Source organism: Adiantum capillus-veneris, chromosome 8 (genome assembly GCF_014529385.1).
Source record: "Adiantum capillus-veneris isolate H3 chromosome 8, ASM1452938v2, whole genome shotgun sequence".
Classification (NCBI taxonomy): Eukaryota; Viridiplantae; Streptophyta; class Polypodiopsida; order Polypodiales; family Pteridaceae; genus Adiantum; species Adiantum capillus-veneris.
Genome location: NC_140938.1, coordinates 31,127,919 through 31,142,071, shown reverse-complemented (window position 1 = coordinate 31,142,071; position 14,153 = coordinate 31,127,919). Strand labels below are relative to the sequence as shown.

At 44.5% G+C, this 14,153-nt stretch overlaps 1 protein-coding gene across 1 annotated transcript; it reads right to left on the bottom strand.

Moving 5' to 3' along the window:
- Nucleotides 1–11,616: 11,616 nt before the first annotated feature.
- LOC147451900 (uncharacterized) lies at nt 11,617–12,783 on the bottom strand. Its single transcript, XM_086518846.1, has 2 exons — nt 12,393–12,783; nt 11,617–12,307 (listed from the first exon to the last, which is right to left on the bottom strand). The coding sequence occupies exons 1-2, from the start codon at nt 12,483–12,485 to the stop codon at nt 12,068–12,070; spliced, it is 333 nt and encodes a 110-aa protein (XP_086374972.1). The 5' UTR covers nt 12,486–12,783; the 3' UTR covers nt 11,617–12,067.
- Between the last annotated feature and the right edge of the window lie 1,370 nt (nt 12,784–14,153).

Sequence of the window (14,153 nt, the reverse complement as noted above, 5' to 3'; positions counted from 1 at the left end):
TCAATAAGGAGGCTTGTTAGACGGTGAGCTTCTTGGAAGGACCTCAATGCGATGGTCATCATCTCCTCGTTTTGGAGGTAAGTCCATAGGGATATCATTGATGAACACATCTTGGAATCCTTTTAGAAAATTCGACAAGTCTACCTCTTCTTGATTCCTACCATTTATATTTGATGAAACATTAGGATCTTTTAGAGACTCTTTGAAAAAAATCATGTGCGCAAAAATTGAGCTCTTCATTGATTTATCAAAAGCAAGAGGATTTACAAGTGGAATAGTGCGACCACGCTCACTAGCATCTATATACATGTTCTTTCCCCTGTAGGTGAAGTAGATTCTCCTTTCAGGGAACTTCATATTGGCAGCCATGCGATCAAACCATGGAGCCCCTAGGGTAGCATCCTCATGTTGGAGAGGAGAGATGAAAAAGTCTTCTTTGTTGACATAGCTTTGGAGATGAAGCCTCAAATTCCCAATCAAGGGAGTAACAGAGGCTTGCTGTCCCTTGAAAGCTGTGTCAGCCATTACCATATCTCCCACCTCAAAATCTTGAATGCCCAAATTGGTGGCCAACTCCGTTGATATGAAGTTGTGAGTAGAGCCAGGGTCAAACAATATGAAGGGATCATGCTCTCTTACCTTTCCCCAAGCATAGGAAAGTGATGATCCTTTGCAATGAACATCCTGTTTTGGAGCTTCAATGATGGAAGCCCTAGGAGTCTCATTGCGATCATTCTTCTTGGGGCAAGAACGACAGCCATGTCCTTGCTCCCCACACTTGAAACACTTATGGTCCTTGCAAAAAGCTTCAAGCTCTTCATGAGAGAGTTTGTTTTTGCCTTTGTAAACTCCCTTCTCCTTGGACCGATTGTTGTTGTTCTTGTTGGAAGTGCCTTGGGAAGAATTTCGAGCATAGGTTCTTCCCTTTGCATCATATTTGTCTTTGTTTTCCATGGGCTTGACATTCCGTCTAGCCCCTTGATGGAAATTGGTGCGTGAAGCAACCATGGTGTGATGGATTACTTCGGTGATAGAACCAAGACGTTGAGAATTGATGTATTCGGCTATCTCTTCATGTAATCCCACACGGAATTGCTATTTTTTCTCGTCAAAGTCTATCTTTTGAAAGATAGTAGCCTTGAGATATAAATCCGAAAACTTGTCCACATACTTGTGGATAGACTCATGAGAGAGAAGCTTCACGCTGCACCATTCGGTAAGCACTTTGCCCTTTGCATCGCTTGCAAAAAATTGCTTCACGATGGAAACTCGTAGAGTATTCCATGTATTTGGGGCTTCGTCGTTGCCACAAAGGCTAGCCCCCCATTGACAAGTTGATTTTTGGAAGTGCATAGCTACATGGCGTAGCTTGGAGGACTCCCTGAAGCCCTCGTCTCCAAAGGCCACATCAAATTGCTGCATGAAGGCCAACACTTTGTCGGTAGCACCAAAGGTGCCATCATAGGTGAGAAAAGAGATGCTCTTTCCTCCCTCTTTGAACTTCTTTAGCTTTTGTGACCTTCGCCATGCAGGGTATGATTTACGATGTCCTCCCCACTTGTATGGTTTAGGAGAATAGCCATAGCTTTCATCGAAAGAGGAGGAAAGCGAAGAAGAAGGAGAAGAGGGTGACCTCTTTCTAGCCCTTTTCTACTTTTGTTTCCTTTCTTCCATTTCCGAATGACGAGGAGAAGGACTATGTGTTGATCTTTTCCCCTTGGGAGGAGTGGGCAATCGTCTAGACCGCCGTCTTCATGGAGACACATCTTTAGAGGAACTTAAAGTTTCATTGCTTTCTTGCTCTTTGGATTCCTCCTTTCGTATGGGAGAGAGTCTTCTTTTGGGGGTCTCTTCAAGAGGCCTCCTAAGCTCTCTCTCCTCTTGGGGAGGAAGGGAAATCGCATAAGTGCAAAGTTGTTGTGTAACTTTGGCTTGCAAAGCAGGGTTGCCCATAGCTTGCTGCAACCTAGTAACGAGATAATTGACAAACATGGGGGCATCATCATTAGCACCTTCATGTGCAAATTCAAAGCTATCAATGTTCATTCTACTCTCTGGGTTATTGTCAGCCATGTTAACAAAATTGGTGTACATCCTTAGTGTATGCTTTTGGCAATTCAAAACCTTAGTTGCCACTCCTCTTAGCCTTAGCTCTTCAATATCTACACCCACGACTCGAAGTGGTTAATTATAGAGAGTAGTGGAATAGGTCTAACATAGCAGAGTTGCCGAGGGCTAGCTCCTTTCTGACTTCTTATGGCTCAATAATGGTAAAGCCGTAGGCAAGTCTAAAAAGACTCCATTATTAAGTCCAAAGCTGCCAAGGTGTTCACCATATCCCACATAGTGTGTAATGGAATTTGCCTTAATATGTGAGAGTAGCGGAATTTAATGAGAGTACTTTCAAGAAATGATTTTGTGAGCATAGCGGGTTGACATAATTGAAGATAGCAACATAATCATAGCAATTAGTTAACTTGGCATAGACAATACTTTTGCAAGAGAGAGAGTTTAGAGAACATGACAACGGTTGAGGACCGGATTTATGTGGAGCCGGTCCCCCCTCCAATAGGCATTTGTATTATGATTTCTCCCATAAAGAGAGACTTGTTACAATACAGTCCTTGTGTTCCTTGTGACCTAGGTGATGCCATGAAGATGGAAGGCTTCATGCATCACAAACATAACATAAACTTGAAGAAAGCTTTAACTATCCCAAGCCTCAGTCCCAAGACCTCAAACACCTTCGAAGGTGGAGAGAGCTAGCAGGGAATGAGGGTAGGGAAGAGGAAGAAGAAACATTTCGTAGGAGAAAGAATTAGTTCCTCACTTATCATACTCTTGTTGCTAGCATACATAATAGCATAGTAATGAAGAAGAAGGAGATGGCAAGCTTAAGCATTGAAGCATGGCCCTTGGTTGGATTTGCACTCCATAGCCAAGAGTGTTGGTGTAGGCTCTCAACGTCTACTTGCTTGGAGAAGGAGAGGGAGCTCTTGCACTTTGCATAGTACACAATGAGAGTGCTTGTGAGTGTGTGTGGGTGAGTATACCCCCTAAGCACCCCCCTAGCTTGCTTGGGTCGACCCCCCCTTGTAGCTCATCCTTGAAGCTCATTGGACCCCTCCAGGCCTAGCCAATCACAAGCAGGAGCCATTACAAGCAACATGGGTAGCCTTGGGACAAGTGTCCCCCTTTCCCCTTTGAGAGAGAGGACTTGATAAATGCAAAATCAATTAGATAATTCAAGTAATTTATCATTGGACCCCTTTGAAGCCTAGCCAATAGGCTTCAAGCAACACATGAAGGTAACATGGGTAGGGACCTGACATGTGTCCTTGCTGCCTCTTCAAGCTGGGGCTTCCCTTGTGAGTGTGAGTGTGTGTTCTCTCTCTCTAATGCCTAGGAAAAGGGCTCGCCCCCCCTCTTGTAGGGATGCTTTTGACTTTAGGAGCTCAAGCACCTTAGTCATCAAGCATGACAAAGCACTTGAAGTAGGGGGTGTTCCCACAAGCATCTCAGGCAAGCTTCTCAAGGCACCTCAAGCACCTTAATCATGCACCAAGTCAAGCACCTCAAGCATGGAGCCAGTCAAGCACCTCAAGCATGACAACCACCTCAAGTAGGACAAGCACCTCAAGCACGACAAGCACCTTGAGCTTGGGCCGGGTTCCCACCTCAAGCTCAGCCCTAGCTTACCTAAGGTCAAAGGACTTTTACACACATTATTGGAGGTCTTCAATGAAGCTAACCCTAAGGTTTTATGCTCCATTGGTTAGCCTTGCTCTTGATAGACCATCTCCCATTTGGGCCCCTTTTCTATTGGCCCCGTGTTGAGATAGATCTATAAGCACATATCTACATCTTAACACTTGTTCTCGTTTATTCTCCCACATTAAGTGATCAATTTAATATGAGAAAATCATTTGGGTTGGTTAGATATTAGATTTTATGACATAGTGGACTCAACAGAACCAATAATAGATCCCAGTTCCACTTACCCTAATATAATTAACAAAATCAACCATTTATAAGCTACTTAATGACCTCTCTTCTTAAGCAAAAAAAGAGAAACCAAACGCTCTGATACGAATGTAATGGAATTGACCTATTAACTTGAGAGTAGCGGAAATTAATGAGAGTACTTTTGAGAAATTGCTTTGTGAGCATAGCGGGTGATGATAATTGAAGATAGCCGCATAGACATAGGAATAAGTTAACTTAGCATGAACAATACTTTTGCAAAAGAGAGAATTTAGAGAACATGACAATAGTTGAGGACCGGATTTATGTGGATCAGGTCTCCCCTCCAATAGGCGTTTGTATTATGATTTCTCCCACTAAGAGAGACTCGTTATAATACAAGCTTTGTGTTCTTTGTGACCTAAGTAATGCAATGAAGATGGAAATCTTCATGCATCACAAGCATAACATAAACTTTGAGGAAAACTTTAACTATCCCAAGCCTCAGTCCCAAGACCTCAAACACCTTCGAAGGTGGAGAGAGCTAGCAGGGAATGAGGGTAGGGAAGAGGAAGAAGAAACATTTCATAGCAAAAAGAATTAGTTCCTCCCTTATCATCACTCTTCTTGCTAGCATACATAATAGCATAGAAATGAAGATGGAGAAGATGGCAAGCTTAAGCATTGAAGCATGGCTCTTGGTTGGATTTGCACTCCATAGCCAAGAGTGTTGGTGTACGCTCTCAAACTCTACTTGCTTGGAAAAGGAGAGGGAGATCTTGCACTTTACACAATGCAAAATGAGAGTGTGTGTGAGTGTGTGTGGGAGAGTATACCCCTCAAGCAACCCCCTAGCTTGCTTTGGTCGACCCCCCCTTGTAGCTCATGCTTGAAGCTCATTGGACCCCTCCAAGCCTAGCCAATCACAAGCAACAAGGATAGCCTTGAGACAAGTGTCCCCCTTTCCCCTTTGAGAGAGAGGACTTGATAAATGCAAAGATAATTAATTAAATCTCCTAAATTATCATTGGACCCCTTGGGTGGCCAACCAATAGGCTTCAGGCCGTGTGTGAGTGTGTGGGTGTTCTCTCTCATTCCCCCTCTTTTAGGGATCGCCCCCTCCTTGTAGGGATTGAATCTTGACTTTTTGACACCTCAAGCCCCTCAAGTTTAGGTCCAGTTCCCACCACAAGCTTGGCCCTTAAGCCCCTCAAGCTGGGGTTGGGTTCTCACCTCAGGTATAGTCCTAGCATCTCAATCATCAAGCACCTCAAGCATCTCAGTCATCAAGCACCTCAAGCACCTTAGTCATCAAGCACAACAAGCACCTCAAGCACCTTAAGCTTGGGCCGGGTTCCCACCTCAAGCTCAGCCCTAGCTTACCTAAGGTCAAAGGACTTTTACACTAACTATTGGAGGTCTTCAATGAAGCTAACCCTAAGGTCTTATGCTCCATTGATTAGCCTTGCTCTTTGATAGACCATCTCTTGTTTGGGCCCCTTTACCATTGGCTCTGTGTTGAGATAGATCTATAAGCACATGTCTTTATCTTAACCCTTGTTCCCGTTTATTCTCCCACATTAAATGATCAGTTTAATATGAGAAAATCATTTGGGTTGGTTAGATATTAGATTTTATGACATTAGGATTGTATTGTGGGACAGAATGATGTTTTGCCTGTGTGGTTAGGGAAAACGTTGGAACATTTGGGTGGCGAGGTGCTAAGTTCAAATCCCAAAATTCATATTTTGTAATTCAAAGCTAGAGCGTACCTTCAACACTCGTAATATGGGTAGAAGAAGCATCTATTGAGTTAGTAGGGCTCCCCAATCTCAAAAAAATGATTAAGTAGGGGGTATCGGCTGAGGGAAGTTCGAAGAATCCCTCATTAGGAGGGTATATTTGATTACGTCCTAAATGAAGGGAAATTGGAGCCGCGCACGTAGGCAGGGGTAAACACACCACAGAGGAGTGCACGAGGCCAAAGCATCCGCAAGTTGTTTTCATGTAGCCAACGAAGGAAAAGAAGATGACACGATGAGCAGGTGGGTGAGGCAGCTCTCTCGAACTACTGAGTTCTTTTTTTTAAAAAAGGCATGCAGAAGTCATCACAATCTGTTCGTGTGCTGGTTGGCTAGTGCAATCCGCATAGGTCATTCACTCCGGTGGTGGGGTTAACCTACTCATGCTTTGGGGTTTTACACCAACAAATTAGGGAATCTACAGAGGAATCTTCGAAAGTAATGAGTAATATGACGAACCTTCTCCACCGTCCGCCAAGGTTCTCGAAGGAGCTATGGAGTTGACAGACGTAGAGGCTATGAAGGTGCCTTTTTCTAATTTTAATAGACCTTAACCATCGTCAACCTCAATCTTTCGCTTATGTGGTTACATGAACTCTTTCAAAGCGATTCGCGCTACGGGCATGTGGTCGAATCCGATCTCCTTTTGTAGGAAAACATAAATCCTCCTTTTTCTTAGGAGGAAAGGATGGGATTCAAAAGAATCTGGTAACGAAATGAATAAAGATAACAAGAAGCTAGCAGGAAGCAGCACACACTTCGTTTTCAAAAGAGAAAACGAACAATCTTTGATGATGCTGACGAAGCAGAAAATAGCAGGCGGTGTGCAAATTCGAGATGATGAGTGCCGCGCATTGTCTGCTAGGGTTCTGGAGCCGGTAGACGCAGAGGCTCTGGAGCCATGGGGGTTTTTTTCTTAATTCAAAAAATTGCAATTGTCGGCAGCTTCAGTGGTTAGCATGTGGTTACGTGAGCTCTCTGAAGGTGATACACGCTTGGGTTTTGTGGTCAAATCCAACTCTCCTTTTTTTTATAGGGGAACAGTAACAAGATGGGATTCAAAAGAATCTAGTAAAAAATTGAGTAAAAATAATGAATAGCAAGTAGGGCCTCCCAATCTCAAACAAGTGATAAAAACACGAAGTCTGCCATTGTAAAGAGAGCACCTTAGGCTCTGTTCGCAAGAGGCGGTGGAAAGGGGCAAATTCGCAAATTCTTCCCTGCAACGAATCACAAACAGACGGCTGCACTGGTGCGTTCACAAGGCGTGGTGGAAGAACCCAGCCCGCATGCCACGTCGTGGAACCAGATGCGAGCTTTCTCTTCCACCGCCCCCCCTCAACTCTTCCAAACCCCCCCCCAAGAGAGCTTCCGCCCCTGCCAGGTTCTCTCTTACCAATGGAAAACTGCCACACTGGACATCTGCAGCTTTTCCCCCTCCTCCTACCGCCTCTGTGTGTGAACCTTGGTGCGGCGGAAGAGGATGTAGCATAGAGCTTCCACCCTGAAGGCTAATTTTTAGCTTCCTCTTCCGTCGGGCTGGTCTGAACCCAACCTTAAATAGATAGCAAGGTACCAAGAGTAAGAAACATTGAAGAGTAGGAGTTTAGAGTAAGAAACATTGAAGAGTAAGAAAACTCTCTGAGCTTCTCGTTGATGCTAGGGTTGGGTGAAGAGAGGGCGAGGAAGGTCCAAGCGACACGCAAGGAGGGAGGGGGCGGGGGTGTTGTTGCTTTGCTGAACACCTTCCCCCCCCTCATTGTACGCCAAAGGAGCTTCCATTTTTGGAACTGTAGGCCCCTCCCTTCGGGACAAACTAGTCTTGCTTGGTGGGCTTTGCTATATAACATCTATAGAATATAACAAGGCATGTGAAAATTGACTTTTAGCAGCTAGCACTAAAGGGAACAAGAGGAAGACTAATTTAGGAAGGACGGCATTGAGTGAAAGGGATATACACTTGAAAAATGCCTCAATGTTCAAGGGAGGAGACAAAGTTAAGTGCAACAATTATTAGAGATTATAGGGGTGGTTACAATTGAGATTATATCCAAGTGAGCTTATACTATTATGTCTACAAATGAATGTTTTCTTTCTAGTATACATGCTACATATAAAGCGTGAATGAATTGCAGCAAAAAATGAGGTGCTTTACTCACCTGCAATGTTGTACTCCTACTTTTTGATTATTCAATCTACACGTTGATATGTGATTCAAGCTACAAAAAAGCAATGTGAATAGTTAAACATATTATCTTGCAATGAAACGACACACTGAAAGTGCAAAGTATATTGTGCACGTCATACAGAGGTGCCATACAAAAGTATGGTGGAGAGTTGGCACTGTGGTCTCTCCAAAAAATTATAAGAAACGGAAGCCGTGCCCTGCCTCGTAGCGTTTATGTGTTGCACCAAGCAAACACATGCGTATGGAAAATTGAATGCAGATAACGGACCTTGCAATGTTGTCGAGCTGAAGTCGCGCTTGTGCAATTGGAAATATATGTCCTCCCTGCCATACACAAAACATGCAGATGTAACTTTATGCTCTATGTCTTATGATCAATATTACCTTCTCTCTCTCTCTCTCTCTCTCTCTCTCTCTCTCTCTCTCTCTCTCTCTCAGAGTTGTAAGCTACTTCGGTCAGCAATTATGTCTTCTTGCCTCCTTGCTGACTAACCTGCGTTATGTATTGATACCAAATTGATGTCTGCATTTGCAACCATCTGAACTTGATCCGATAGCTGCTGACCTTTGCTCATAGAATCCGCTACCGAATGGTGGTTATTGGTAAGAAGGGAGCTCCGAAGCAGTAACTGCTATGCATTCAAATCCACACCACCAGCATTCCCTGCTTTGTATGCATCTGCTGAAGAGCAATGTTGCAGTAAACTGTCGTTGCTAATCTCAATTGTCGCCACATTGGCTGGCGCCTGTACACGATTTAGAAAGAGAATCTCTTTACATGTCACAATATTGACCATATACACAATTTAGAAAGAGAATCTCTTTACAAGCCACAATATTGACCATATACACGATTTAGAAAGAGAATCTCTTTACAGGCCACAATATTGACTATATTGTTTGTAGAATTTTTGCTATCCCACCCAAATGTTGAATGGCCAACCATGGACTACTGCTGGAGGCTAATAGGTGCTGACATATTGGTATGCCTATCTCCAAAAATGCTATTACTCCGCAGTCCTTGTTCTTTGGCTTCTGCAACATCAAAGCTCTTTGTGTGGAAAAAAGAATTAACTTTTGTTTTTTCTCTTTAACTATTTTTTTGATCTTGGCTGGCAACGAAGGCACCTATATGATTGACTACTTGACTTCCACTGCAATGCTGCTGCATCTCCTTGGAGCTACACATTAACCAACTCCCACAGACACCATATTTTGCATTTAATTGGTCATGAGAGATGTTTCTGTTTGTTTGCAGATCATTTTGAATTGCTTGCCTCATCAAATTTTCAAATAGGCTATAAACAAAGTTGGACGAGGAGTGTGACTAAAGTCAACAGCTCATCAGACCATGACTTGCACTAGTGGCGATATTCCCCAATGCCTTTCCCTCGACATTGAGTTGTCTTCCACTAATCCCCTCATACTCTTTGCGAAAAGCGCAAGCAGCTAGCACTGAAGCCGCTGGCTTAATTACTTAAGGATAACCATCATATGCTTCGATATGATCGATCATGCTAAGTGTTTCTGCCCTCATGTCCACTTTGACGTTTATTCTTTCCATTTCTTTGACCTCTTCCGTCTGCATCGCCAACACCCTGATAGCATCGGCAGAAAAATGTGTTGAACGGGCCTTCGAAGGCAATGAGTTTTGGTGGTTTGACTCTAGATTAGGCCAATTGATCATCGATTGAAATCTGAGTATCATCTGTTTCAATAGCACCAGAACAGGCCTCTGCCATCGGTTGATCGCACGAAATATCTGATCCTTGACAATGCTCATCACGTCGGCAAGCATCCGAAGTACCCTTTGGCTTGATGATCTACGAAATAGAACCAGGGTTTGAAGGTCTTTGGTACTGCTTTCCGGTTCTGTCGGGCTTACTGGTGCACAGGCAAACTGCGCCGAAAAGAATTGGTGTGAATCTTGAGGATTAGGCATGGGGACCTGCTGCATATCTCTCGCAAACCTGCTTCTGGAAGCATGTCAGCATGTCAAGAAGATCCCTTGATGACGAGACAGTTGTCAACCCGAGCTGCATCAAGCTTCACCTTGGTTGTGTGAAGCTTCTTGGAATTGTAGGTGTAATCCGTCTTGCCCTATAGTGGCTATCTCGAGCACAAAAAAACCTATTCACCACCCCCGCTCGACCTCCAACCCTCACACACTCCTTGGCGGCACACGCAAGCACCCTCATCTCTTGCCCTACACATTGTCCCCTTCTCCCTGGCTGCACGCTCTGTGTGGCTGGCGGCCCCTGCCCTCACACTTCCTTAGTGGCCGGCTCCTGGGGGCGGCACTCCTCTTCCACTACCGCTTTGCCTTCCTGCTCACACACCATATGTTTCGATAGCCCCTTCTGATCAGAGTTTCTTGGGCGTCATATTGATCGGCGGCACGTGCGTGGCTTGTATTATCTGACAAGATCGTATGCAGCGTTGAAAAGCTGAGCGAAATCCGCTCTTGATCAATATGTCGATCCTATGGTCAAAATTGAGCCAAGTGGCTCAATACCTTGGCGTTAGCTGAAAAAAGGAGCTTTGGCTCACCCACGACACTAAGTGACACATAACATTAAAGAGGGGGGGGGTAAGGGGATCGACGGCGCGGAAGTGGATGCGGGGAGCCCGAGGCAGATTAAACCCAGACGCGCGGCAGGTCAACGCGAAAAGGAACACGGGCGGCGACTCGATTTGAACCCAGGGCCTCGTCGCCCAGATTGTGACGCATGGGGTAACCATCCCACCTGCGCGCACATGTTGTACCCATGGCCCGGGTTTTTGGGGTTTTATTATTAAAACATAGGCGCGGCCCGGGTTTAATCTGTGGCCGGGTTTAGTTTTTAAGTGCCCATCTACGACTGCAACCTCTCCGATTTTCGTGCGCGCACTTCTCTGCCCTCGATCCCCTTACCCCCCCCCTCTTTAATACTATGTGTTATTTAGTCCTAAGGTTGGCTCACCAAGTAAGTACCGCCTCTATGCCAGGCTTGGGATAGAGCATAGATCACAGGGGTCATCATTCAGGGGTGATGGGACCTGTTTTTGTTGATCCTCTTCTTAGGTGGCTCGCTTTTTGCGTCTTCTTCGTTTCTCTTCTTGGTGAGCTTGGACATACTAGGGTGGGGTGGCATCTGTTGTTGTCTCCCTTGTCTCTTCATTTGGGTGACTTACATGTTTGCCAAGGTTCACAGGATAGGGTGGCTCCCTTTGTGGCGGGCTTTAAGTGGTCTTTGTATAGGGTGGCTCTCTTTGTAGCCAGAAGATGGATCTAATGCTTGTTGGTGATGCATGGGATCTATCTCCTGGCTAGAGTCTAGCATGGAAAACTATTTTTGATATCATAATTTATCTCACTTTTGTGAGTATTGCCAAAAAAATACAAAACACCTAAAATTGACAAACAATACACATTGTAAAAGAGAGAGAAATCAAATCTTTAGATGATGCAATGAGACAAAAAGGAAGAGGAGGAGGGAAAGAAGAATGGCCATAGCAAACCTATTTTCACATCCTTTGAATGAAAATGGAAGGAAAATAATGTCTTTCCTGTTGGATCACAATATTTATAAGTTGTATATGGTAGAAAAAGTTCAAGAATAGTAAAAGGTAATCCACATTTCATTATAATAACTTCATTCTTAGGATTGTTACCGCTCAAAAGGTGTGATGACATGAGATGTAACAATAGAACTCCATTAATCATACCTTCAATGAGCTTCTACAGGACCATCAGATGATGGATGGATTCCTAATGCGAATATTTAAAATAATGGAAGAGTCGTCTGTAGGATGTGTTGTTTCAATCTAATTAGCTCAACCTAATTACTTGCCACACAATCCATCAACATGTCCAGGACAGTGAGCATTCTAGACCGGGTGCATGTCGGTTGTGCATGCTAGGCCTCCTCCTCAAGCCACTCCTTCTCCAACTCTATCAGCCCCATGTAGATCTTTATAGGCTCAAGCAAGATCTTTACACACGTGGAGAGTGTAGTCCTACAATAAGAATCGGTAAGTCGATATCCACCTCAAAGTTGAGCAGGATTCTCAAGGTCTGCGAGACGAAAGCACTTGCCTTTGCCAGAGTTTACCTCAAAAAGCATGTGAGTCCCTAGCTGCAGCCACGCTGACGGCCGTCCTCCATCACTCCAATATGAATGCCTGCTGGACTGCCCAACTTCGCTGCCATGATCCAGAGCTTCTCAACCTTATAGTTTGAGTCCTCTAGCTCTAGCACCAGGAAGTTGTGATTCAGTAGGGAGCATGTGTGGACTACCACAATACATTGTTGTCGCTGATATAGACCAGATCGTAGACATGCTTTGCAAGAGTCTCCACATTTGTCAAAAACCTGCAAATACACATTCAACATATGAATCTCTTGGAGCGCAGTGCCAGAGGTGCAGTAGAGGAGTATCATGGGACTCTCTCCTTACTTCAGCACCTTGCATCTTCCTCGAAAAGCGTGTTGCGCCTGAGCTCCAAGATCTTGTAGAAGTTGGGAGATGAGCGCAGTTGGTCATCCTCATTAAGGCATTGGCTACAGAGGGTTGGGACAGGAGCTAGGAGGAGGAGGAGAGCACGAGTCTCTCTCTCTCTCTCTCTCTCTCTCTCTCTCTCTCCCCCAAGCTAGGTATGCCAAGGAAGAGGCAGGGTTGCTCACCGTTGTCAAAAGCAGACGTGAAGACACACACACTCTCTCTCATCTGAAATGGTTTTGTAGTAGATTTTTGCACTCCTAACTCGCGGCTCTTCTTACGGAGATTCTGCAAACCTTTGGAATCGAAGAGCGCCCCCCCCCCCTCCCTCTTCTCCCTCTTCAGCTGCCACTAGGCTAGGGGATGCATGCAGCCAACATTGAGTCTTAGAGTGAGTTGCTTGCAGATAAAGCCTCGGAGATTGAGTGACTACTAGCCGTCTGCATTGCACTATTCATGATTTAGTAGTGATGTGAAAATATTTTCTTGTCTTTGTAATGAGTTTTTATAGTTGCAATGTACATGTTTTATATATCTTGCAACAGTCACACAGAAAAGTCTCATATTTCATTCCTTTTGTAGCTTGAGGAGGATCGATAAGCTGTTGAAGCAAACATTCCAGAAAGAGTTATATTCACTGCAAGCGTGGACAAGTTGATGAAGGTAAGTTTTATGCTCATGCTCTTCTCTCGACCATAGCCAAGGAAGAAGAATTTTAACACTTGGGGTCCCTTGTTCTCGTCACGGGAATGACCGTAGATCATCTCGTGGATTATATTTTTCTCTCACCATTACGTGAACTTGTGTATGAGCCTTTTGACGAGAGGGGATTGTCAATTTCAATAGCGTCAAAGGAGGGTGATAATGCTTCACAACTTGCTATGGGAAAGTTGAAAATGGATACATGTCATCAGCATTAGAATATTTGGAATGGCATTGATTGCAAGCTCCCTAGAGATATAAGGTCACTCTCCACCACAAGTGCTCAAGTAGACAAAGCACTGAAGCAATTTCATCATCTCAAAATATGTTGTGTAAGAAGTGCGTATCTCGAATATGTTGTGTAAGAAGTGCAGAAATGAAGAGATTTAATGGACGAGAAATGAAGCCTTTTCAGGACCACGAGAACTAGGCTCCAAGTTCTATGTCGAAAGGTGGATACCTTCATGGATGAGAAGTACCAGCAACTCCAACAATGAAAGTTGTGCTCCTGTCAAATAGCAAAACAGTGGAAGTGCCACCTATGGTAGGTAACTCCACCACTAGCTAGCTGTTAACCCTCACGCACATTCCTATCACCTAAGACGGACGCCGTATTATTTATTTGGTAGAGTTAGGTACTGAGCTTGTCGATCCAATAGGAAAAGGGTAAGAGTGATCAACGATGAGAGGCGTACTCTAATTGGAACATTCAAGGGATTAGTTGGCTAAGCATGGGCGCACAAGTGTGAATGGGACGAGCAAGTCAACTAAACCTAAAATTCACTCATTCTCTCATTTGTGCAATTGAAGAGTGCTCTTGCTCCATCTCCATCTTATTCTTCTTCACCTCTTTATGTGTCTGTGTATGAGAGAGAGAGAGAGAGAGAGAGAGAGAGAGAGTGCGATCGAGCATTGCGACGACAGTACGATGACGACGAAGCGGTTGAGCGCGACGCAGCGGCGGCTCCTTCTTCTTCGCGACGAGGAATCTTCCACGATAGCAAGCGTAGAGGGGTG